Source organism: Columba livia, chromosome 6 (genome assembly GCF_036013475.1).
Source record: "Columba livia isolate bColLiv1 breed racing homer chromosome 6, bColLiv1.pat.W.v2, whole genome shotgun sequence".
NCBI classification, from domain to species: domain Eukaryota; kingdom Metazoa; phylum Chordata; class Aves; order Columbiformes; family Columbidae; genus Columba; species Columba livia.
Window position 1 is genome coordinate 9184010 of NC_088607.1, and position 25963 is coordinate 9209972.

Here is a 25963-nt window from a genome sequence, read left to right on the forward strand (position 1 = left end):
AAAACAAGAGGAACCCAGGGTTACATCAAGAAGTCCAAGAGGTTTTCACATCTCTTGCTTCATTTGTCTCTACATCAATGTTCCCAGAGATTTCATCTGAAATGAAGGAGTGAACTATGTTGCTGAACCATGTGCAGTCTCTTCTCCTTTCCTTCCCATCTAGAGGGATTATGGCCAGATACCTTTGCGCTGCACCACACGTGCATCTCCCAGGGAAACACCAACCACCGCTTTCCAGGGGGTTTTGCCTGCGCAGGACAAGCCAAGATTCACTTTTCCTTTCTCCTGCTGATGAAGTGCAGACAAAGGGATTGCTTTTGACTACCGCAAAGTCACCTTCTGAAATGCAATGACTAGTTGCCAGGAGAGATGGTATGTGGAAAAGCAAACGTGAAAGATGGGAGGACTAAAGCGTCAGCAGGTTGTGTTGCATGTGGTCAAATGCTTGTGAAAGTCACATTTGTCCCAGGAAGTCAAAGGACCCTCGAGACACAATCCTGGTCCAGAATTCTGAAGACCCAAGTGCGTTTGTCTAACTGTTAGCTGCTGCAAGAATGTGATGCAACACAAAATAAGAGACAAGAAAAAAAAATCTGAGGCAATTTAAGTGTAATAAAACATTAAGGCAAACAAAAACATTTCACTTTCACAAGTTTAATCTCAAGATCCTTCCAATTTGCACAAAGCCCAAACTTAAAATGTATACTTTAAGTGGACAAAGAAGCTGACCCTGAAGTTTAAATAAGCAAATGTCTACTGTGCTCTATGAACAATAATTAGGCATCCCTTAGTAACATCGCCACTGGATTAGTCAGAAATGACAATCGGGTATCAACTACGTTTTGGAGAAATACTGAAAATCCGTTAATTTGAGTCAATATTTTTGTCATATCCCAGAATGCGACTTTCCTATTATGATGTGAAAAAACTTAATGGGGCAGAAATCCTGACAACGCAGCTACAGACAAACCAGCTGTAATACAGTTTACTTCAAAATGATATTCACAGATGCATATTACACAGCATGTTAGTTAATAAACATGTAAATGTTTATTGATTTTAGAGAGAACTACCTATACGCAGTTCAAGACAAGATTCAGCCTTTATTGATACTTAAACCAAATCTATGAAGAACAATCTTAATTCCTGGTCTGAAGTTGGACAGAAGTTGAAAGCAGACTAATCCAGGTCAGATACAGTTTCTCAAGTCAAAGCAAGGGTACCAAAGTTGAAGTAAACTTTACAATCATTTCAAATGTAAGTTTGTAGAACAGACTCACGATGCAACAGCCATCCCGTTACGTTATGTGCATTCAACAGCAAAATAAAAGCAAAAAAACTTAGCAGCACATGGTGGCATGAAACAAAAACAGAAAACAAATTTTAGCCTGCGGCTTTGAAATCCTTCAAGTTATATACTTATTTCACAACAATCCAAGCATACAAATAAATACATGTACTTAAACAGCAGAATTTCTACAAAACAACTATTTTTTAAGCTGATGAATACACTTGCTCTTCCGAAAAAGGAACTGCAGCAACCTGGCATACATAGAAGTGAAATGGCACGTGTCAGAGACCTAGTGCTCCAAGAGATTCTTCATTTCAGCAAATCCATCTGGATTCCCATACTTGTTTAAAAGGAAGAGTAGGATCTGTTCGTGCTTTTTAAGCTGTGGAATAAGCAGACAGAAATAGACATATAGAATCCTTTTATTTTTTAATTGCTGATTTCATATTAGGGTAGATCCTAAACCTACAAGCTCAGCTAAATTCCATATTAGTTCAATGAATACACAGTTCCTTGCTGTAAAATCTTCTGAAGGGGAAAGAGCCAGCACAATTGTAGCTGACTTCCCCCTGCTCCCTACCCTCCCCCCCTTTTTTTTTCCTGAAGCAGCATCTTTCTCAAACCAAATTGATGAAATATTCTGATTAGGACTGAGATCAGGGTCTTATATTTGGTTATTCACACATGTCTATTTCCTGGTATTTTCAGGTATATTGCAATCTTCTGTCTTCTCTTTGTCTGCCATGAGACAGTGAACCAAACTTACCCAAGTAAGGATGAATAACAGAAAACAGACAGTGACCAAACTGAAGTTAGAAAAGACGTAAGGTAGGTCAAGCTGTAAAATCAAAGAGATAAGGAGGGGAAGGGAAAAGAAGGTTCAACAGCCCACAGTGGGACAGATGAATCAACTACACTGAGGGACAGCACAGTTTTCCTGCCTTTCTGCCACTAACTCCTGGTAACTATACCTACCCTGAAGCAGCCAAGGTCTAAATGACCTTGAACAGAAATGCTCTTTTCCTACCTCCAAAATAGCATAGTGCATGTTTTTGGAGAGAGGTAAGTTTGAACCACCCTTGAAAGGTGTTTCTGTCTTTAAAATTCAAAATTTTGCTCATTCTTCTGACAAAGACCCTCACTTTGAGAAAGGCTGATGCATCTTTTCTACTATACTTTAAGTTACTTTTAGTAAAGTTCTAACTTTTCATAAATAGTCTAAGTAAAAATAAATTAGAAAACTTAAAACCAGAAAGCTTTCAAAAATTACAGGAATATGCCATATCTGTAAGTGACTTTTTTCAAAAGAAAAATCCCAAACTTTCAACTGGCAAACACTTAGAAATTCCAGCGTTCTACTGAACTCAATGTCAGCCCTTGCTCTGTGACTGAAACCGTGGCACATATTAATCTCTGCTACCCAAAATGCACATTGATAAGGATCTCCTTACATGTGCAGCTGTGTGCCAGGTTGTATCCACAGCAAAGCACAGCCATATTACTGAAAAAAGATCCAGCTGCCCTTTCTCCAAATTACAGAGGTAATGCAAAACATCACAACTACCTTCATATAACAAACAACAGTAACAATCCTGAGCCTGCATACACCTGCTAATGAAGTTTCAGGGTGCTCTGATTATTACCACATATAAAACAAACTGAGAAGCACTGGGATATTCACTTTGCGTATCTTCAATGTTTCAGTTAGCTACTATCTCCCTACTCCATTTGCTTCCCACAAAGTGTTTCTTTTAAATTCTGGAAACAAAAATTTTGCATAGTGCTTTGACTGAATCTTACTTGCATTTTCAATTCTGTGCAGCAGCATTTGGTCTCACCTCCATCACCTACAATAAATAAAGCAAGTGAATGAGTAAAATACACACAGCCACCACTTCCCTAATTAAAGAAGTGATGTGTGGAATTCTCTAAGATTTTTAGAAGGAAAGTCACTTAGGCATGCCACATGCCCATATGTTTTCAAATTAATTTTACATTAAGAAGTAATTAAGTGAAAGTAAGTACCTTGATGTTCAGTACTGAAGTTTTCAGCCCTGCAGGATTTGGCCAAACCTTCCATTACCAGTTTGTGAGCTACATTCAGACTACCATTTTCATTAAGTTTCTCCACTGTTACTGAATTGACATTTCCGTTAATCCCTTTCACTGTAATTGTGACATATTTATTCAATAACATTTCTTTTAACTTGTCCAATAACAATGGAGACCACTCAGCTTTCTCTATTCCTGCAAAAAAATAGAGTACAATCAAGTTTGTTCTATAAATAATTCCTTTATGGTATGACTTGAACCTTACAAATAGTGCTATCACTGTTTTAGAAAATATTATTTTAAATTTTCCTAGTATAAATAGCTTATTCTGCAGATAAATGATTAAAAACATATTTTCTAAAACAGCTTTTGCAGTATTAACTAGGACACCATTTCAGCAGATCATCATGTTGTTTGTCAGTATTAAGAAATGAACACTCGTCAGGACAGGTACAGATTTATAATGTTCAGGAAAACAACCAGACAGGGTTTTGGGAGGGGTGTGGATCTTTGGTTTGTTGGTTCAGTATTTTTTGGTTTGGTTTGGCTTTTTGGTGTGGGTGTTTAGTTTTCTGGTTTTGTTTTTGTTTGTATGTTTGGGTTTTGGTTTTTGTGTGTGTGGTTTTTTGTGTTTACCTGCAAGTGAACATGTAATTGTCTGAAAAGGCAGCTTTAAGTAGGATTCAGTGATGGGCAGCACCTTTGAAAAGGGTAAAATTTCTGTCCTCCCATGGTCTGCATATAGTACTTGCACTAGAGACTCAGAAACTTTTAGAACAAGAGCTCTGTACCAATGGCCATCACCTGAAAAGAATGGGATAAGAAGAATGACACATGAAATACTATCTTACAAACACAGCTTATCCCGAGAACAAGAATCTGTATAGTTTTCCAGGATTTTTAAAAATATGCTGGTATATCCAAAAGGCTACTTGACAAGAAGCAAGCCCCTAGAACAAGCAAATAGTTTCTGATTGCTATATTCATAAAGATTTAAGTGTTGCTTTCAGACTTCTGCTCAAATTATACAGATTTTTACTAAAATATTTTAAAACTAAAATGTTTATGGCTGTCCGCAGACTGTATTTGTAGCTCCTTACCCTTGTTTTCCAATGCATATTCCCTCCCAAAATACAACCAAAATTAAAAAGTAAAAAAAAAAAAAATAATCCTTTTTCCTCAATTATGCTGAAGAGCCAAAACCAACAAAAAAAGTTGAAGTTAAAGTGTCAAACACTTAAGCATACTCTTGTGGTCTGGGTAGTACTTCTGTTAATTCATCTATCCTGTTTTCTATGAGCTGTTGTCTAGCCCCCAAATTCACTTTCAGTACTTTGACAGATCTGCAACAATCCACATGCAGTCAATATTTATGAGTCAATGCTACTTTATTGTTAAAATATTGAACTAATATAGCAGCAGAGTATCCCCTATTATGAAAGACTAAGAAAATAAAGTAAGTTCCCTCACTGTTAAGAGTACTTTTAACTTGAACAGCAGTTCAGTCAGCGTGGGCAGCTTGCCAGGCTAACAAGGCAGAACGATCAGTTGTCACAGGCAGTGTCATCACTGCACGCTCACACAAAGCAACGCCACCACCACCCAGGCACCCCCAAACCAGAAGGAGGCCTGTATGGATGCAAGTGCACCTTGCTCTGCCATGAATTTCATGCCCCTGTGATTCAGGACAGCACAAATTTCAGCTTAAACTGTAATTAGCTGTTCTTTCCTCTTAAAGCTCAATAGATTTTGCAGGGCACATCCTATTCCTTATTTTCTCTCCTGAAGTGTCTTTGCCCTAAAGATGCAGCCAAGCTACCCTTTATAACAGAATTAAGAGATCTGTAAGTACTTTAAAGTCCTTTGTGTTTTTTTTTTTTCCCTTTTTCTAAAGCAAAAATGAAAGTCGCCTTTTACACTGGTCAAGGAAACAAAAGAATGAACAATCGCCTCGCCTGAAAACAGGGCACAACAGGCTTCTCCCAGCTGTGGTCTGAAGGGCTTGGTCTTTTGAGACTGGCAATAGCTTTCTATTTCAACCAGCTGCTGATGTAGCTTCTCTTGATCTACAGAAAAAAGACATTTGGTAACTAACCACATTTGGGTATCACGAAGAGCACACTTAAGCTCCCCCACTCCCACCTTTGTCATTTTTTTAATATTTTTCTACTCTCAGAGCTACATTTCCATGAAATTCAGTTCACTATAGCCATTCATTTTAATAACTAGTTTGCAACAGGACTTCTTATTGGTATTAAGAATAGTAAACACTACTTCTTACCTTTAGCTTGAACTGGTACAGCATAGAACAAGTCAGGGCTTACAACTTCGGTTACACAGACACATACAGATTCACCTATAGCAAATTCAATCGACTTCCAGTGTCCACGTGAGGTTTCTAATGGAAATAGCAAGAAAATGCAGTGTAGCACTTTCCTCCAAGCGCATTAGTATTTTAAGTTACTATTACAGAGTATCTTTTTGAATTTTACAGACAACTGCACGACTTTACTTCAAGAAGCGGAAACCATAAAAAGCCTCCAAAAAATAAGATGTTGGAAAGTACATGTGAAAAGTTCAAGTCATAGCAAATTTCTAACTCTACTATCAAATATTCAAATAAAATTCATTTAAGACAAACCCAGTGATTTTTATCCATCTCTTCTTGTCTATAATGCCACCTGCAGGGCAGCTTGTGTTTAACTGTAAAAGCTGACAACATAAATCAAAACTATGCAAGTTTATTAATGTGATCTATAGTTAAACAGCAAGATCACGATTACAGACCGGAATAGTGAAAGTTCTTGTTCAATCTGAAAGTTAACATTCATTTAATTACCTTTTTTGTCAACAGACGTGTTTGGAAAGTTATTTGTATCTTCTAGAACTTCCTTCACAGCCAATTTTTCAGAGGTTAATATCTCATTGATCACTTTTGGATGACCTGTGGAATTGTCAATAAGCTCGACACCTGCGCCATTGCTGGAAAGGGAGGTTACTCTGGCTTGAAGCTTTACCCCTGCAGTGTACATGTGAAACCTTGCTGTAGCTTCTGGAATCCATTTGCTGTCACCAGGCTTTATACCTAGGAAGTAGGAGAACTGCTCGAAACATCTCCATTAAGTAACTGTCTTCAGCATTATATTTTCATTAAGAAAAAAAAAAGCTTTTTTAAAAAAAAAAAAAAAATAAAGCACTACTTGAAATACCAAAGCTACTTTTACTACTTCAGTGATACACATTGTACTTCATCCCGTTCACTTGTCTCTCTCTTCCTCCTTTCTTCTAAAAGAACACATTTGCTCAAGACTCCCATTATTCTACCAAGTAAATCCTTGTGCCTTAGCAAGAACAACATTGTTGAGGCTGTTTATTAATTAGTTTAATATAACCTTTTTATCAAAGGAGCAGAAAAAATGTTTTAAAAAAACCAACACAAACCACGGTAGAAGACACCTTGACCAAATGTGGTTTTGAGCTTTTTGCTTTTGCCCCAGTTTTTATAACAAGCAGACTACATTAGAAAGAATGATTCTGTAGAATTTGACTGATTTGGTGTGGAAAACGAAGGGGCAGAGAACTGGCAGAAAACTAAGAAACAGCAGTATGGTGTCCAACTCTGCAGGAATCAAATGAAACACCCCTACAGACAGGACAACTTGCTTCATAGAAACAGATGAGCTCCTTTGCCTGCAAAACTTTCAAGAAATAATTAAGTTGCACAAAAGCACATTTACTCCTAGCAAGGTGGCAACAAAAAGCTAGTAAGCACTACAGATGAAGCAGAACTAAACAGCAAGTTCCCTTTGACTGGCAAATCCATAAGCAACATGGACGCATCCCTATACAATTTACTCTAGGTGAACCTGCTTCAGCAGGTGGATCGGACTAGATCTCCATCCCCAGCTGTTCTGTGACTCTGTAACCTCCATGCATGTGGTTCCACAAGCAGGGTCAGGAGCTCAGGGAAGAGCCACCATTTTTCTGTTAAATGCAAGTCTGCTTTGTCACAAGGCTAAAACAGCAGCTCCCACAATTTCCAGAGGCTGGAAGAAACACTGACATTTATTATAAAAACAAAACAACAAAATGCAAACCAGTGTTCTGTGAAGTACACCCTGTCATCACCTCCTTCCCCCAAAGCGGCAAGTATCTAAATGCAAAAGGTCTTATAAGAGAAAGAATCCATATGAAGATCCACCTGAGAGCCAGCATTTAATTCCTTGAAACGGAAGTTTTAGGAATGAGGATGAGATCTGCCGTATTTTATCCAATGGTACTTCCTCAACGTTTCCATAGTCCACAAAACATACTTTAACAGTTCCATCTGAAGTAACGTTTTGCACCAAAGCACGGTACCAGTTGCCATCAGCTAATTAAAGAAAAAATAATTACTTCACACATTTAGTAAGTTTACCAGCATTTATTTTTTAGTAAATAAATCCAATTCTTTGCCACCTTCTGCCAAGGCAAATTATCAGCTATCTTTTTTTTTTTATGTTCACATATGTTCACTGTAAAAACAAGAAAATATTTTGATCTGTTACTTACTGGGAAAAACCGCACAGCAAGGTTCTCCGTTCTCAGGCTTAAAATTATTCGGTGGTGTTTTCTGACAGTATTCAGACAATGATTTGTTAAGTGTGTTTAGAGCATGTAACTCTGAAAATTATGAAGAAAGAAAGAAAGAAAGAAAAGGACGAGATCAACAAAATAAACTGACCTAAACTTTATCAATACTGTTCACTTATAAAAGATTTTATGTGAGTTTTCTGTGAATTTCAGAATTCAAGTAAAAAAAACACCTGTTGACAGTGAGTTAGCTATTTAATTTACTAGACAGTGTTATTAGCAGGAAGAGGTGAGACAGCTGATACTTACTGACAAATTAGTTCAGTACCACAGCAAAATGACCAGTAATTCTTCCCACTAATCTAACAAGCAGCCTTCACTCCAAAATATAAAGTGTATTTTACAGCCACGACAGATCATGGGATCTCACCCTGCTTACTTGTTTCTTTTTAAATATCAAGTCCTTTAGGCTTTTCTATAAAAGGACTTTTAGAGAGGAATTCAATCAAGTTTTAAAGGTGATAAGCCATGAAGAATCTATACTACCCTTAGATAAGTCAAGGAATAAACTGCCCTCATTTTTTAAGATCTGCCCTATATTTTTAATCTGAATGGATTTAGCTTCCACTTCCAGCCACTGAATTTCACCATGTTCATTTCCTAGTAAGTTAGAAAGGCAGCAGCTATCAGAAGTCTTTACACATGCAGCAGAGGAACATGATTATTTTCCTGAGTTTATTGAGGGGAAGTCAAGTTTCAAAAGCTTTGTTTTCTCATTTTCATGTAATTTTATCTCTTCTGGATCTTTGTAAGTTTTTATATGGTAGCTCTTTTCACTTTTCTCTACATTCTTAGATTAAGTTTTATTCAACTGGTTACCTTCAACATTTTCAGATTTCAGTCTCAGAGTCACTACATACCATGATCCAATTACTTCACCATTCCACTTGTGTTCTTAGATACAAAAACTCAGAGATAAGCCTTGGCACTCCAAGCTCACTTGAAACAGTAATCACAGAATCACAGAATCGACTGGGTTGGAAAAGACCTCAGAGATCATCGAGTCCAACCCTTGGTCCAACTCTAGTCCGTTTACTAGATCATGGCACTAAGTGCCATGTCCAATCTCAGTTTATAAACCTCTAGGGACGGCGAGTCCACCACCTCCCTGGGCAGCCATTCCAATGCCTGACCACTCTCTGTAAAGAATTTCTTTCTAATATCCAGCCTAAATTTCCCCTGGTAGAGTTTAAGCCCATGCATTACAACTGTAATAAATGTCAAATCAGGAAGCAAAGGAACTCACAGAAAGGAAAAAGCTGAATAAACTTACCACTCTTATTTGAAATCTGACAGTAGAACTCTCCAGGACTGTACAGCGTACACACTACAACATCTACTGTTTGTTTAAGAGTTAATTTACTCCACTTGCAAATTCTTTTGTTTGTTGTGTCCTCTAGAGAGGAAAGAACAGGCAAACAGCTGTCAGTGAGAGTACTGGAAATGGTCTAAGGAGGAGAAGCAACAAAAAGATCAATAGAAAGACTGGTTGCAGAAATTCGCACTGTATATCATACTCTAATATCTGAAAGAAGTTTATTATTTTTCCAATTAGTTCTCTAAACCAAAAAATACACTGTTTCTTAATTTTTGGCAAGTTATCTAAGACCTACTGTTACAGCATGCTGGATCCAGCAGTTGCAGATTTAATCACTAAGTTTAAGTAAAACAAACAAGTTAATGAAAATGTATTTTGCAAGTCAACAGAGAAATGTATCTGTTGAAATTCCAATATAAAAGCAGAAGTTTTAAAACACGTGAGACAAAAGTTGATAATCTGTTTAGAACCTCCATACAAAAGCTCCCACTCCATGCAAGAAATTAAAAAGAGTTGAGAAGCAACCAAGAAACTTAAGAAGTACAAAACAGGTCCGGGATGATGGCCATAGACCAAAATGTGTTTGGATACAACCATGAAAGTTACTGTTAATTTGAATTTTATACAGGATTCCTTATCCTTATGAACAAAGATAAAGAATAATCATGTCCTGGTCATGAACCATCTAGTGAGGAAGATCAAAATTAAGGTATCTGGACAGAGCCTTGACAAGAAGACTTCCCCCAGTTTTCAGTACAAATGGATTAGGGGAGAACAGTTTTACCAGACACAGGATAGAAATGAGAGGCTTAACATGCTTCATATGAGAGAAGCAAGGAATCTCCCCACAACACAGAGAAATCTGACATAGAATTTGCGAATCTCTCAAATTGAATCTTTGGTCACTAAATGCAAAGGTCCTAGAAAATTTGTTTGACTGCAGTAGCCTTTAAAACTTCAAAATTATACCTAAATGGCCTTTTTTTGTGTGAGGGCTTAGGTGTAAAACATAGAACAATGAGGATTAATTACTATTTGAGCTAAAAGACAAGGGCACAAGAACAAGCAGGTACTAACTAGTCATATCCTGCTTTGCCTGGAAATGTTAACACTTCTAACCAGAGAAACTGAAATATTAGTATGGTCTTACAAAAATTGCAACTTTGTTGTTATGTATGCATACACATATATATACACACACAAACAAACACAATCTCCTCATGGCAAAGTTGCCACGGCTGAACTTCAGAGCTGCGACGATTAGAATTCATGAGCCAGACTGGAAAGTTCTTACCAGTTAAGAACCTGCATTCTGTGTACCCACTCCAGTAGAGGTAAATAACACCAATTCAGCAGGACATGCTCGTACTCACCGTTTGCTTTCTTAACATCACCGATTCCAATTGTTGGCAAGGCCACCCTTGGTTCCTCAGCTGCACAGCCTTTCTCTATAAGACAGCTTGATATATTTATTACTGGAGTAACTGATGCATCTACAAGCTCCACCACACATCTATAACTGTCTTTATCCACTACTTTTACTGTGAACACTTTGTCTTTCACCAGTTGGCTCATAAAAGAAATAAGTTTTGAGGTCCAGGTTCCTAATGATGGCTTTACACCTAAAAGAGTTAGATAGTACGGAAAGGTTCTCAGGACAGTCCAAGTCTCAACAATATGTGGAAAAGTATAGTAACACTGCCTACAACAAAAGATTAAGCAGCAGTACTACAAAAGTTCATAGTCTAAATAATTGGGTTTGGAATCTTGTTAAAAGAATGAGGAAGGGGGACGAGTTACTTTTGTAGTACTTGGATTTAATAAATAATGGTCTACTAGTAGTTTCACTAGATTTGCCCCAAGGGAGTGGGACAGCTACAGTTCTGAATTTCAAGATAAAAAAAATCACATTTTACTGCAGTGTTAGAACCACAACAGATTTAAGAATTCCACACCTCAGTAGATGACTGAATTTTGCTTAGGGGAAAAAAAAAGCACATGCAAAACCTAAACTGCAGGTCACCAGGTACTTCAGGAAAGATTTGTCATGTTTTGTAGATATGGCCCAACAAACAAGACACCTGGAAATTCTGGAAATAATGCCTACTGTTATCCCCATCCTCCCCACATTTCAATATAAGATACTAAAGGTGTGATCATTATCTAACTCCACTTATATTGCCCCTATGCAGTTTAAAACAGCTTATCATTTATTTCATACCTGCCAAGGCACATCTTATGGCTTGAGCTGGCAAGCCCATTAATCTTGGAATTACAGGACGAAGTCTAGTCAGAGGAAGAACTTCGTAATTGCCATAATCTATATAGCTCACCAAAACAGAATCTTCAGAAACATATTCTGTAACCACAGCACGATACCAAAGATTGTCTTCTAGAAAGGAAGATACGGATATTCATTGTACTGCTTTTAACTTCTGAGAATAGAATGATTTTTTTGGTTAAACCAATATAGAAATACAACGTAAATCTCAACAGACACCACCAGCATTACAGTTCACACAAACCTTTAAAAAATCCTTATGAATGCAACATCTACTGCCATCACCTCTTGCATGAGTTGCACATTGCAAACTCATTCTTTCTGTAAAGAACCCCCACCTCACACATACATACTGCAACAAAAAATTGACACTATGTGCATGCAGTGCTTAAGCTCAATACATTCAAACAAACAGCAAACAGTATTTCAGCTGACCACAATGACATGCAAATCAAAGGCCACACAACAGATCTAGTAATTTAAGTATTTTAATTCAATTAAAATATTTGAGAAATAGAAATACAGGCTTACTCAAGTTTACCAAGACATCTGAGGTACTGAGCTGACAGCTCTCCCTAGCCAGGCGCTTGAACCTGGTGCTCATTCAAATGCCAAGACAGCTTATTGACAGTACCAGCTTCTTCTGAATGTGCCAAAAAGCATTTATTTCAGTTTATCTGTCCAGTCCCACAGTTGATTTATTCAAAGCAGCAAAACCACAGAAGATTGAAAGAAATAAATGACTGGGAATGTTTTCTCAATCACAAAGAAATTATTGCAGCAACATTTTTGACCAGAAAAAAGGCATATGAGGGGGTTTTTTGTTGTTAAAAGTCGGATGAAATAGAGAAAGATCTGTGAGGGAAAGAGATTAATCTTCATCCTACTGCATTCAGGCAAACATGACTTCAGACTCACAGACAAAAGGTATTTCCTTCATACAGGATTACCAATTCCTAGCATAAAATACTGTTTTATGCAGCATAGTAGTCTGTGTTTGGGCAAGATTTAATATTTCATGAGACTTGTAGAAACCTGACATCAGTGATAAGTGTCAGGTGGAGACTAAGTTATGAACATACAAATCAGGACTACCAGGTCTTGGCTAAATAACATTTTGAGAAGAAGTCTATAAACATCATTACATATAAACCCATTTCTTCTGTCCCTTTTTTGGGGTCTAAAATTTCAAGTGTATTTTTATTTCCAGCCTCATGAACTAGTGCTCACATATATCTATATCTATCTACATAAATACAAAATTTCTTCATGATTTCTTAAAAAGCTCCTTTATACAAAAACAAACCCAGTGTTAAAGACTTTGCTAAATGAAGTGACCACGTTATGGTATTTTTTTTTAAACTACTATTTTATAGATGTCATCATTAGCTATTAATACTTATTTTTAAAAATCACTACCAAATGTTACCAACAGCTAAAACCAGACATGAATAAAATAAACTCTATATTAAACATTTCTAAACATAATTATTACAAAACCCAAACCAGTTTATAAAGTTACATAAATTAACAGCCATATTTTCACTCCATTTTTACCTGTGAACTGGGCACAGCACACATTTCCAGCAGCAGGATGGAAAGCTGAACTACTGGGAAATTTGCCACAATGTTCATTGAGAGATACTTGAAGCTCAGCAAGTTGACCTGATGTTAAAACACATAGGTTTTGGAACATACACCATCATTTAATTATTACAAAAGCACAAAAATCTTAAATTCAAAGCTCGGAAGAACACCTTGTAGTATAATGGAGATTATTTCACATAATGTTTAATATAATACCAAAATAGCAATGAAACTAGGACTCTTCAATCAGTAAGACTGAAGAGAGTCCTCACTGGAGTCTAAGGAATCCCAGTGGAGAAGAGGACAGGGATAACCAGTCACAGACTTATTTAACACAGGAACAACTGAAGCCAGCAGGAACTGAAACCAAGCTAGTGAAGGAATGCTGGAAAGAAACCAAGGAAGACAACTCTTCAAACAACAGGCAGGTGTCAAGTGTCACTTCCTGCCGAAGGACACACTACGCTATGAATTTAAAGGCTGCACAACTACACAGAAGAGAAATCCACTGTAGGAGATTCACCAGATCACATCCAGCTGCCAAAGCCTTTTTAGCCCCCAAAATACCACTGGCTCGGGCAGCGCTGTGAGGACACATCCTACAAACTTACTCTGCTCTTCCCCCTCCCAAACATCTGTTTATTGCCACTGTTGGAGACGCACCAGAAGTCCCTGCAGCCTGGCACTCTGGCCCACTGTCATGTTACTTACAGTCTTCTGTTTTACTGTACCAGAACACACCGAAGCAGGGTTTGGGCACTATTAATCCAGCCTTCTCATACTCAGATATTCTCCCCATACTACGTAACAAAGAAGCTCTGTCCACGCACCCAGCCTATGAGAAAATGTTTCCCTCCACGGTTAAAGCAACAAAGAATAAACATAGCAATTACAAAGTCACATTTCTGGAACAGGAGAGAGAACATATTTAACATTAAATATTCGTGGTACAAATCGACTTCAGATTGCTAAAATCCATGCCACACCATCCTTCTACTCTGCACTCCTCAAACCGCCCACAAATGATCACCTTACATGTTAGTGAGCGATATTAACAGCTAGAACTGCCCAAAACATCCTCTACACCACTATGGCTTGTAACTGACTGAGGCATGGCCAACTGCTACCAGGATTCATCATTTTGGGTCAAACTAGAAGATGAGCAACAGCTCCCTCCAGCCCCTGCTGAAGAGAAAAATGCCAGACCAGGTTTCTTACATCCCGCTTTCAACATGTCACTTACGGGCATTGTGCATCTGCTGACAGAAGAAGTTTTCTGGATTTTCAATGCAGGAAACAACACCAGAGAATACATCTCCGACACATAAGGAGATACAATTGGCAACTGAGTTAGCACAGTGAAGAAATTCTTCATCTTCAGGTATTTTTTCTCTACTTCCCTTACAATGGTTTTCTGACACTGTACATATAAAAAATAAATTTTAAAAAAGAGGTTGCTGATCAAAAGCTGACTTTGAAATATGCAACCTTACCAGCCAGCATTAAAACTGCACTAAATTAAATTAAAACATGCTAAAGCAGTTTTGTTTGTTTTTCTTATTCCTGACTCTTTGGACCTTGAAGTCTCCTGTTATATGAAATTAATGCTCATATAATCATCACTAAACAAGTACTTCCGACTACTACAAGCATATGTTCTACTGTCACTAGTGAACTGAGGGAAGCTCCACTAGCCAATATTTTAAATAGGAGGCAATGCCAGTGGGCAGCCAGAATACCTACTCCTTTCAGAATATCATACAACATGAGAGCACTTAAAATTCCCCAAATTTTTTCTGTCTCTTAGTAAGAAGTTTGATTTGCTTGCTTACCTCTCAGACAGTCTGTTCCTTTTGCATTACCTCCTGGAGTCAAATCAGACCTCATTTCCAAAGGTACTTTATCTAGGCAGTCTCCTAAAATACAGATGTAAAAAAAGAAAACAATTTACCATGTAGGACAGTCATAATTTAATTTTATTTCAGAACCACCTTCTGAGCCTGACCTATACCCCATCACAAAGTGAGAATGTTCTACTTATTTGTTGAGCACTTAATATACTTAGAATGCAAAGTAAAAGCAGTTTCAGAGTAACTCAGCTACTTGAGTTTTCTGAAGACATTCACAACTCCAAGACTGTTTGACTAAATAAAATGAGCAAAGCAGTAACAACCAACATTTACTCGTACCCACTGAGGACTGTTGGCTGAAAAACTAATTGCAGCTTTTCACACAAGGATTCATAACTTACGTCCTTATGAGTATGCGATGAGTTACCAAGATTTACAAAGAAATCTTGGGTTTCTTAGCCATTACATATACCATTTCTGATATATGAAGCATTATTTCAAGCTTTAAATATTATTATTTTCAACTGAAAACCTGAATACAGATGTTGCTTATAAGGTCATGGAATAGATGCATGCAAGCTTTCATGAATGCAGCAACATTTTTGCAATCTTCTCTTCAAGAGGCTGACAAGTTATATTGTTTTGCCATTAGTGTGCTGTAAAGCAACCAGATGTGAAATATGCCCAGCAAAATCCTCAAACAGTTGAATTTACACAGGTCTAAGCTGAACCATCATGTTATAGATTGCAGGGACTATGACATGAAGATAAGCTTCCTGCGCATCAGGGATTTTTGCAAGCTAAGAGGATCAACTATCACTCCCTTCAAAATTTCTGTGGGTTGCAAATCAATGAAAATATGCTCTTAGCACTGTATCATCCTTTCTCTGCAGACAGGAAAAACAAAACAAAAAACAACAAAACACCAACAAACAAACAAAATAGCCCTCCAAATCATGACAACAAGCACACAATCAAAGCCAGCACTCTCAGCCCAACTGAAGATCTAAATTCAGACTCCTCAGAGGTCAAGTGCTCTGCTCGCCTCTATCCACTGATGCTCACTAAGTTAGAAATAGAAATGTGCTCGGAGTTCTCCAACTAGATGCAACAATATCTAGTGGTTGCACTTTCTGTGGGATATTTGTTTAGTGAGCACATATGAAATAGAACAAAAGCTGCAAAATTCTGAGTGGAACTAGAAATTGATATGATCATTTTTAAAGAGTTAAAAATGCATGAGATAAAAAGAACACTGTGGTCCCACATTATCATGCCTCTATTAAAATAGAAAAATAAACAAGATAATCCAGAAAACACTGAATTTGTTACAATTCTACTGGAAAAGTAACCTTACTAAAATTTAAAGTCAAACATATCAAGATATTTCAGGTACAGGCATTTTAAAATTACCCCTACATAGAAGAATGAAATCAAAGTAAAACAACAACAACAAACAAACAAACCCAAACCAAACCAAAACCCCCAAAACCAACCAACCAAAACACCCACAAAAAACAAACCAAACAATCAAGGGGCAGGTTGTGACAGTGACAAGAGGGAAAACCAATACAGAAAAAACTCCCCTGTTTTAAAGGTATGGGGCAAGGGTAGAGGGGAAGGAGAGTGAACATGAAAGCCTTATCAACTATATTTTTTCCCCCCCTCACACTACCAAGTACTCACCAAAATCTAGAAGAACATCTACAGCAAAACTCAACATCATTTCCTCCTGTAATATGTCAACAACAGTTACTGAACAGTGCTTTCCCATGAGCTGGGAAGAAAAGCTGGCAATGCCTTCATTCCATCTTTTTTCTTTTGGATCATATTTAGCAATGGAACACTTAATGGCCTGAAAAGAATTATAATTAGAACAAGAAAGGATAGGGGGTTGTTTGCCCTTTAGAAAAAGCAACTCAAGGCTCTCAAAAATATCATCTTGCATAGAAAAGTTAAAGCTGCTGTTGGAATTTGAAGCACTATCAATTCAATTAACTTCTTCACAAGAGTTAAGAATTAGGAAATTAAGTTCAAACTGTAAGACACATTTCCTCTGATTCTCCTACTGTTTATGCTGGGTTAGTAAGTGAAGATTTCAGAAGGTGAACCTTAGTGCAGTATAGTAGATTTTATGCATCACTTTCACTGAACACAAAATACTGTGATAATAACAGTTACAGAGACAGGAGTTAAGACTCATTTCAGAGCTATTCATTTAAAACACAGCTACAGTTAGGAAAACAGAACTCACACATGGAGGAAACAACAGTTCAGTGTCTTTGTGCAGCGCTTTAATCCAGGAGAGTGGAATATTTTCTTCATTTCCATAATCGATATAGAATACTTGTGCTTTCTTTTGCAACATATCCACATCTTTTACCAGGGCTCTGTTCCAGGTCTGTGTAGGAATAAATGATAATCTTGGTAAGAACACAACACGTGTTGCTTTACTTCATCAGATTTGTTTATCCAAGGCACTGACCAATTCTGAAGTGACAGAAATGAACACAACTCACTGTAGTGTTGACTGTTGCGAAGATAAAATTATACTCCTATGGATATTGGCTACCACACAGTAGATCAAGACTCTGCTAACAACAGAGGAGAAAAACAGGACGAAATACAGAAAAGGGATGGGAAGGGAAACAGAAACTAGATGTGGCTATAGAAATGCCACACAAGAAGTCAGGGAAGAAATGAAGAGTAACTTCCTTAAATAAGCAGTCATATTCCAAACTGATCTAACTACAGTAGTTTAAATTTGCTAAGAATACACACAGGCTACAAGCACCTACGGGGCTCAAGTACATAGACACATAGAATTAAAGTTTCTAGAGGGGGGAAAAAAAAAATAAAAATCAGTACCTTCAATTTGAGTTGCAGATGTTATTAAATTAGTTGCTTCCACAATTCTACCCCAATAAACTGATCTCTAATTAGCAGCCTTCACTGGTAGAGACATGAAAGCAAAACATGCAAAACACGAAGAGCCCAACATAGAATGGTTATTTTATGGACAATGAGATGCTACCTGATCCGAAGAACACCTTGCAACGCAGACTTCCCCTTTGACAGCAAAATACTGCTCCTGAATAACCGTGTTAGCGTAACAATCTTGCAGTTTCACAGATAGTTTACTGATCTGGTCTAAAACTTTTGGAGAACTCATCTGTATATAAAATTCACTTGGACTCTTGAACTTTGTTACTGTACCCTAAAGAGAAAAGCCACAGATGACACACCAGAACAGCCTACAGTATATTATTCAGGACCACTATTCATTTCAATAAATGCATTTCAGCCTATATCTGATTATGTTATTTTGTTTTGAACCTAACAGTAACTAATTGCAGGGAATAAAACCAGTGATGTTCACCTTCCCAGAAACAGTGTTCCTCACTTACTCCCCCTGCCTCTGCTTGCATTTACTCATCTTTATAAAAATAAAAGAATTTTACATGTGAGCAAAATGAGACAAAGAGCTGAGGTGACATGCAGCTATATACACTTAACAAAGCTTCAAATGCAACCTAACAAAGCATTGTAGGATTCTTCCATAATAAAAGTACCTGTACTTCCATAGCTTTTTTGATCCCTAGAGCCTGGAGATCTGAAAGCATTATTTTCTTGCTGGGCTCTCTTGTCTTGAGGGAATCCACAGATGTTGAATTACCCTAATTAAAACAGCTATAAGTTATGTTTAAACTGGAGTTGTTCAGCTGTAGATCCTTGTAGTAACAAATAAAAAATAACTTTTTATTATTTAAAGTGGCATGTTAAAAAGTGCTTTTGTTGACTTTCAATAAGATGTCTACAGATGTTGTATTACTCTTGAAAATAACTTAAAACATTATCACAGATATACCAAACAGACAATGCAAAACAACTGCTGAGGTCTCACACATTCACCTCCTCCTTTCACACCTATTTTACAGGATAATTCAGCTGTACTTCTTGCTTATGATACTCCCACATATAAGCAGAACTGAATTCCACCTGCTTCCTTGTAGTCTTAACACCACAGAGCAGATTATAACTACTGCTTGAACTGTAGGCAGCCATTTGAAGTCTAAACATTCAGTGTGACCTGCCTAATGCAGCAACACCCTAAAAACATTAGAAAAAATATCTTTTACACATTGTTAGGGAAAACGTCTTACAGTTGGACCAACATACTGCAGCTAATGCACAGTGACTGAGATTATTGTTACAACCGCTAAATTAATTTACTTCCAAAGATCCTGCACTTTCCATAAAAACATATCTCACATTACAACAGCAAAACACATTTGATTGTTCAATATGCAATGTAAGCTTTCTTACTTCCAAGGACTTGTTCGAGATTCAGATGAATGAGGGAAAACCAACACCTTCTATTATTTCAAAATAAATTTGCTACAAATTATTTATTCATCTTGTACAACCTCTTGGTCTAAAAGTCACTCACTATCAGTTGATCAGTTTTACTAGAACACAGTCACAAGCATGGACAGCAGAAAGTTATCAGGATGAACTAACAGAAGTCCCATGACCCAAAATGAAGCTTCCTTTCTGAATTCCTTCAAAAATTTAAACAGATGAATGAGAAAGGGCAAAGAAGTGTATGACAAAGGAGTTTTCTTCCTAAAATATTTCTCTAGCAACATCACATATGTCTTGATGTTGGGAAAGCTTTTCTGAAAAAGATTAAACAAAGCACAAGTTGTCTGCTGGTATTGCCAAGGGCTCTACAAGTAACATATTTTTAAATGTTTCTCCCAGTCACTTTTGATTGGAAGCACTGATCTTTCTACAAGGAGTAAATTATATCTGGAACTCATTCCTTTCCTGTACACGTCAAATTAAGCATATTGCAATAAGCTCCCAACAGATCCATTCAAGACAGTGAAAATCATATTCTATACCTTAAGACAAACTCCTGTCTCAGTTTTAGCAGGTAACATGCCTCCACTGTTATTACTTACACTGTAATCAAAGAAAAACATGTTAATTTTAAAGAATCAAAGACAGACAAGCAGGATTTGTAACCCCTACTTACAAATAAAACAAAAAGGCTGTGTTCACAGTATGTGGTTTTTGTCAATCCTTATTCTGCCTTTAGGAAAATGCAGAATGGCAAATTTTAGTTCCCTGTCACGCAAAATCTGGTGTGTTTTTCCTCACGCCATCAACAAAAAAAAAAAATATTAAATTTGATTCAAATGGAGAAGAAATCTCCTACAGTTGTTGTGGAGTTCTGCTAATGCTGTATTCCAAAGAAAGCCTCAATAACTACAAAATCAAACGAACAAACAGAAACGTTGCTATTTCAATTGAATACATAATGAATAGCCAGATACATGTCAGATTATCCCTGATGTCACCCCTGTTCAGTTGCTGCAGCAAAACTTATGGAAAAAAAAAATCTCTCGTGAACTTTGATTACAAACACCTGGTTGCAGATTCACTGAACTGAGACTATCACTCCTTGCTAGAGATTGTCAGCTCAAATGCTCAGATCGCTCCCCTAAACTGTTCCAAAGCCAGCCAGTCATTTGTACTGTGTCATAACCTAACGGTGCTTACTTTAATTGAAACACATTAGGGACTGATCTCTTGAGCATCTAAACTGGCACGTCAAAAGCAATAACAAGCAGCTCGAGAACGGCCTGGCTGAGACAACTTCTTGTAATTGTAGCTGTGTTCAAAGATAAAATATCTATGAAGTTCACTGAGGCTACAGTTGGATTCAAACAGTGCCTCTTCAGTGCCTGTTAAATGCAACCCATTGGGCATTCTACTGCTGGAAAGGACAGTCTCATTTCTCCTCCCTTCACCACATCATCAGTGGCAATAACAAAGTCATGCAATTAAGCAATATGCTTACTGCATGCTCACACAGTTCTGACACAAGTAAAAACATTGCTTTTGCCTTAAATCATGTTACAGAATGCCTTAAGAACTTCAATATCTTTCCAGTCACCCTTTTAAAGCAGCAGAGCTGAGTTTTCTGACAAGTATGAAACAATTTAGTACTAACCTAAGAACAAGCAACACATTTTACTGTAACAGTGCCTTTACGGGGTCATTAAAGTTGTATTAGGAGGGAAATTGTCCTTCTGTAAAGATTATTTGGCAGAACTTTTAACAAACTTACTTCTGTTTAACTGGCTCACATACAACACTATGTGCTCGCCAGTCTTTCTTCTGACAGTCTGCAGAGCAGTAGTATATTTGCTTGCACTGTGAACATCTGAGGGATCCTTAAAAAAAAGTGAGAGAAACACCTATATCAGAAGAGACAACAGCTGTTAAGATGCAGACTCCATGTATTACTTAATAACTGCTTTATAAGGTGGTTCCACTACAATTCTAAGCACATAACAAATAGGTACTTGTCTTCACATGTAGCTATCAGACATTACTGCCCTAGATGTCCTGAATTCCTTCTGTATTTAAGAAGGACAAAGAAAGAACCAAACATTTTTGATTAAGGAGATGCTCTCTTCTGTTTATCCGTTCCAAACCTTCAACTGTCTTCTGAACAGTCACTATATTTGCATCTGAGAGATAAAAATGCACATTCATTTTAAGACACTTCTAAGCAAACCTCCTGATCTGGTTTCACCAATAAACACACTATTGCATCACAGACTACAGGACAACCGGCACTTACCAAACAGACCACAATGATGGCAAGTCCTGGTTTGAGGGCGTGATACTAATGAATTAAAAAGACTCTTATCATAGCCAATAGAGAAAACATTTTCAGAGGAATATTTCAAGTTCTTTGGCTTCTCATGAATCAAATCAGAATGTGACACCTGTGGAATAAAAATTTTAGGTGATTCTTACCAGAAAGAAGCTGCCCATTGGTTTGAGATATTCTAATGTACAGCCGTCCTGCCCCCATCCCAAAAGAGTCAAAATTTCAAAGTTCCAGAAAGAGCAATACAGGCTGATCATTTCTGCTATCTAGAAATGCTCAGACTATTTGGGGCAATTATAAAGTGCAATAACTCACGGTATTTCCTTTATCAGCTGCAGCTGTCAACAGCATGTTCCCTCTAATAGTTACACCTTCCGTGGAACTTCCTAGAGCAGAAGTATTTGCAAAAGGATCTGATTAACAATGTTAATGCATGCCTGTGTTATGGAGCATTTGCAGGAAAATAAGAAAGCTGTTCTCTGTTCCTACTATTCTGCTACCACATTTGAGCAAATGGAGGTGCTAGGATCATGACACACTCTGGAAGTCACTTCTTATCGCTCTTGATATTACATTTATTCAAACCTATCATCAGTGGAATTATTAAAGCACCAGTTTCACTGCTCTGTGGTTATCACTCGATAGCAGTCCTAATGTCCTCCATCCATAAACTTGTTTCAATTGTTCAGCAGGAAGAAAAAAATGTTTACATAATTTCCAATATCCATAGGGCAGAAGTTCAGAAGAGGCAATTTTACAAGTTTTTTCAATACTGTTAAACATGTGGTCTGTCTTTATACTCATGCATAGTTTTGTCACATCAACAGGTGTTCAGAAACAAAATACTCTGAAACAAGAGATTTTAACTTTCCAACGGATACCTTATAAGTCTTGTGGTCTTTCCAGTGAGCTTATTAACAAACAACTCTTACAAGACAAAAATTCTGCTAAGTATGCATACCATTATTCTAGGAACTATGTTTTTATAAGTGAGTGACTCATTTACCTACAAAAAAATCGGTTCAGTTGTAGATTACACACGCCATTCTAAGCTTGTTCCAGTTCAGCAGGCTTATTAGCCCAAGTTTTTCACCAAGCCAACATAAAGCTTACATGGCCTTTTTCCCCCAACTGGAAGCAAGTTGATCTCGTAAACTTTGCCTAAACTAAAACTCTCCCCTAACATAAAATTTCGTGAACACACCAGTCTGAGGATGACTGCATACCAAGCTACCTCAGATCTCTCAGAATGAAGTCTGGTTTTTTTCCTTCCCCCCTCATTTGGAGTAAAAGGGAATATCCATCGGATATCATTGATGAAGGATAGAAACATCGCTAAAGGAACTCCAACTCCCACTGCACGGATCTGCACCAACTTCCCTAGTACTCCAACTCCAAGGCATTCAAGCCCACATGAATTTGGGTAATTAGGAGTTGGCTGTATTTATAAGCCATATTCATACTTAAAATGTGTATCAGTAATCGAGCATATACACAATTATGGAAGAACAAAGTCAAGATACTTTTGTCAAGCTGTGGGCAAAGTCTCTCTTGTATTGCACTTGTGCTGCAGTTTAAACTTTCTGTACTATTTCTACACTTGGCAAAAAACACCCTGTATTGTTTGTTCACAAAATACTGATTTTTTTGATCGATATGTCAGAAATTCAGCGTCAAAACAGAGCTTTTCAACAGGAAGTTGGCACCTGTGATTCTGCTGCTTTAACCTTCATCTACAACATTATTACCTCTGTTCTTCAAGTGAAGTGGTTCTGCCATCATGTAAATGTTCACATCAGAGTATGACGAAAGGAGGCTGTGTGATGAAATGTGGCTGTAGGCCAGGTAACTACAAAAGCATTAATTTAATGATTAATTCAGGCAGGCACACAAATACTGAAATATTTTTAAGTCACGTTCTGCAGTCATGCTTAAGCATCAGTTTTGGAAGGTTAATTCTCTACTGTTTCTTTAATTCACACAGCAAAAAGCAGAATACTTCCTGCATGAAGAACTCAACAACAAGCACTCCAGACTAAAAATAAGCAACAAAAAGCCCTTCACGAGAGGAGAGCACAGAGGAGCAGCTGTCACAACCTGCATGTCAAGCTTGCTGGGCTCACGGGCGACCTGTCTCTCTGGAGAACTTACTCTGTTTGGGCTAAACCATCCCTGTGCTGAAGGATGAGCTGCTCCCATGGGCTCCTCATGGCCGGGAGCTCAACCTCGGGCAAAGGCCCAAAGCCCCTGGACCAGCACCAGAGCCGCTCCCTACGGGGAAACGACTGGGCCAGGCTCCGCCAAAATGAACTCTTGGACCTGCTTTCCAAATGCTAACCCTCAATATAATTATTTTAAATATAAAAATACCCTCTTGCTACATTACACTGGAGAAATCAACTTAAAATGAACTCGCAAATGAAGCGGTCTTCAAATTGACACTGCAATCAACACAACCAGCAAAGAGCTTTCACGACTGAGCTGTTTTAATTAACTCAGGACAAACCTAAGCGCCCCCACCCCGCAGCCTCCAGCCGGGGCCCAGCCCCGAACTCCAGCCCCCCGCTGCCCGTTCCCGCCGCCCCGAGCCCCTTCCCTCCCTCAGGGCAGCGCTCGCCCCCGGGCGTCCCCGCCAGGCTGGGCTGGTTCCTCACTCGAAGCCCCAGGGCGGCTGCAGACGGAGACCCGGCGCTCGGAGGGGAGAGACGGAGACGCAACGCCCGGAGGCGAGAGGCAGCGTCCCCGCCGCTCCCGCCGTCGCCGCCACAGTCGCCCCGCCCCGCGGCGGGCGGAGATGAGGCGGGGCGGGGCACGTGCTGCGCGGCCGCTCGGAGCCGGCGCGCTGTGCGTGTGATCGGCACCGTGATTGGCGCCGCGTCGGTAGCGCCGCTCGGGTCGTGTCGCTGGTCTGGAGCGCCAGGGCTGCGTGGTTTTCACATGGCTAGGTTGTTAGTGCCCTGGCTGAAAACACGTCAGTCACAAAATGTACCACACCCTGTGTGTGGCAAGAGATGTCTTTTTTTTTTTATCAAAAGTATCATTGTTCTTACTCTGGCTTGAAGAAGAGGGGCGGTGAAACATCCATGGATGTGCTAGTAATCACAGAATACCATGCTGGAAGGGACCAAAAGTGTCCAATGTAGGGCAGTCCACCACTTCCCTGGGGAGATTATTCTAATGGCTGATTGTTCCCAGGGTGAAAAATTCCCCTCTTGTGTCCAATCGGAATGTCCCCAGGAATAAATTGTACCCATTACCGCTTCTCTTTTCCATGGGACTCCTTGTAAAAAGCAAGTTTCCATCTTCCTTGTAACTGCCCTTTAAATACTGGAACACGGTGATGAGTCTCCCCAAGCTGCCTTTTCTCAAGGCTCAACAAGCCCAGTCCTCTCAACCTTCCCTCACGTGGCAGCTTCCCAGCCCTAAGATCATCTTTGTGGCCCTTCTCTGGACCCTCCCCACATCTCTTCTGTGTAGCTGGGACCAAAACTGAACACCATATTCCAGATGAGGCCTCACAAACGCTGAGCAGAGCAAGAGAATGACTTTGTCCCTGCCGGAGACGCCCGTGCTGATGCAGTAACCACTCCTTAGCAATCCATGTACTCTACGGGTCTTTGTAATGCGAAAAGATGAAAGAATAATTAAGAGCTACAAAATACCAGCTACAGAGAGCAATGTATAATTCCAGACAAATCTGCAGGTTATAGTCGCATCTCTGGCTGTGCCTGAACAGCCTTGGGCTTCTGCCTTGGGCTGTCAGTGCTTCCCAGCAGCAGGAACACCCGCATCTCAGGCCACTTGTTCATGGTGCAGCAGCAGAAAGGGTGTGTAGCTTCGTTCTGTAATTTCTCCAATAAAATGAAAATTATCTCAGGACATCAGTCTGGCAACCTTGTTTCATGCAAATTCAGAAGGCAGCTGGAAGATCTGTGCAAGAATCATGAAATTTGATACATCAAATTGATACATTTCTATTTTAAAATATTTGAATTTTGCCCTGCAGCCTAGGAAGTACATCACTTCATCTCCCATTTCCAATCCATTCTCTGCTTTCATTTCTCCTTTTTCCTCTTTTCTTTCTATACAAGTTTTTTTTCCCCCTTTCTTCTTTTGTTTCCCATTCTCTCTACACTGGAAAACATACTTCATCCTCAACACTACTGCAGTTATGCTACTACTTAGACATGCTCACGGGTGTTACCAGTGCTATGCAATTAAACTTTCACCAAACATAAATGAATCTGGTCTATTTTAGTGC

General features: G+C 38.6%; 1 protein-coding gene across 2 annotated transcripts; it reads right to left on the bottom strand.

Annotated features, from left to right (window-relative positions):
- Positions 1 to 638: 638 nt before the first annotated feature.
- TDRD1 (tudor domain containing 1) lies at positions 639 to 24488 on the bottom strand. Of its 2 annotated transcripts, none has more exons than XM_065066955.1 (25): positions 24357 to 24488; positions 23451 to 23551; positions 22018 to 22088; positions 21670 to 21817; positions 21151 to 21256; positions 19919 to 19979; positions 18584 to 18688; positions 18046 to 18228; positions 17266 to 17412; positions 16698 to 16743; positions 14994 to 15077; positions 14405 to 14581; positions 13132 to 13239; positions 11515 to 11685; positions 10667 to 10915; positions 9249 to 9371; positions 7895 to 8005; positions 7545 to 7715; positions 6183 to 6428; positions 5625 to 5741; positions 5299 to 5409; positions 3980 to 4147; positions 3317 to 3538; positions 3092 to 3138; positions 639 to 1673 (listed from the first exon to the last, which is right to left on the bottom strand). In XM_065066955.1, the coding sequence occupies exons 2-25, from the start codon at positions 23482 to 23484 to the stop codon at positions 1581 to 1583; spliced, it is 3099 nt and encodes a 1032-aa protein (XP_064923027.1). In that variant the 5' UTR covers positions 23485 to 23551; positions 24357 to 24488; the 3' UTR covers positions 639 to 1580. The 2 variants fall into 2 exon arrangements, with proteins under 2 accessions (XP_064923027.1, XP_064923026.1); XM_065066954.1 differs by having other exon boundaries at positions 16698 to 16866.
- Between the last annotated feature and the right edge of the window lie 1475 nt (positions 24489 to 25963).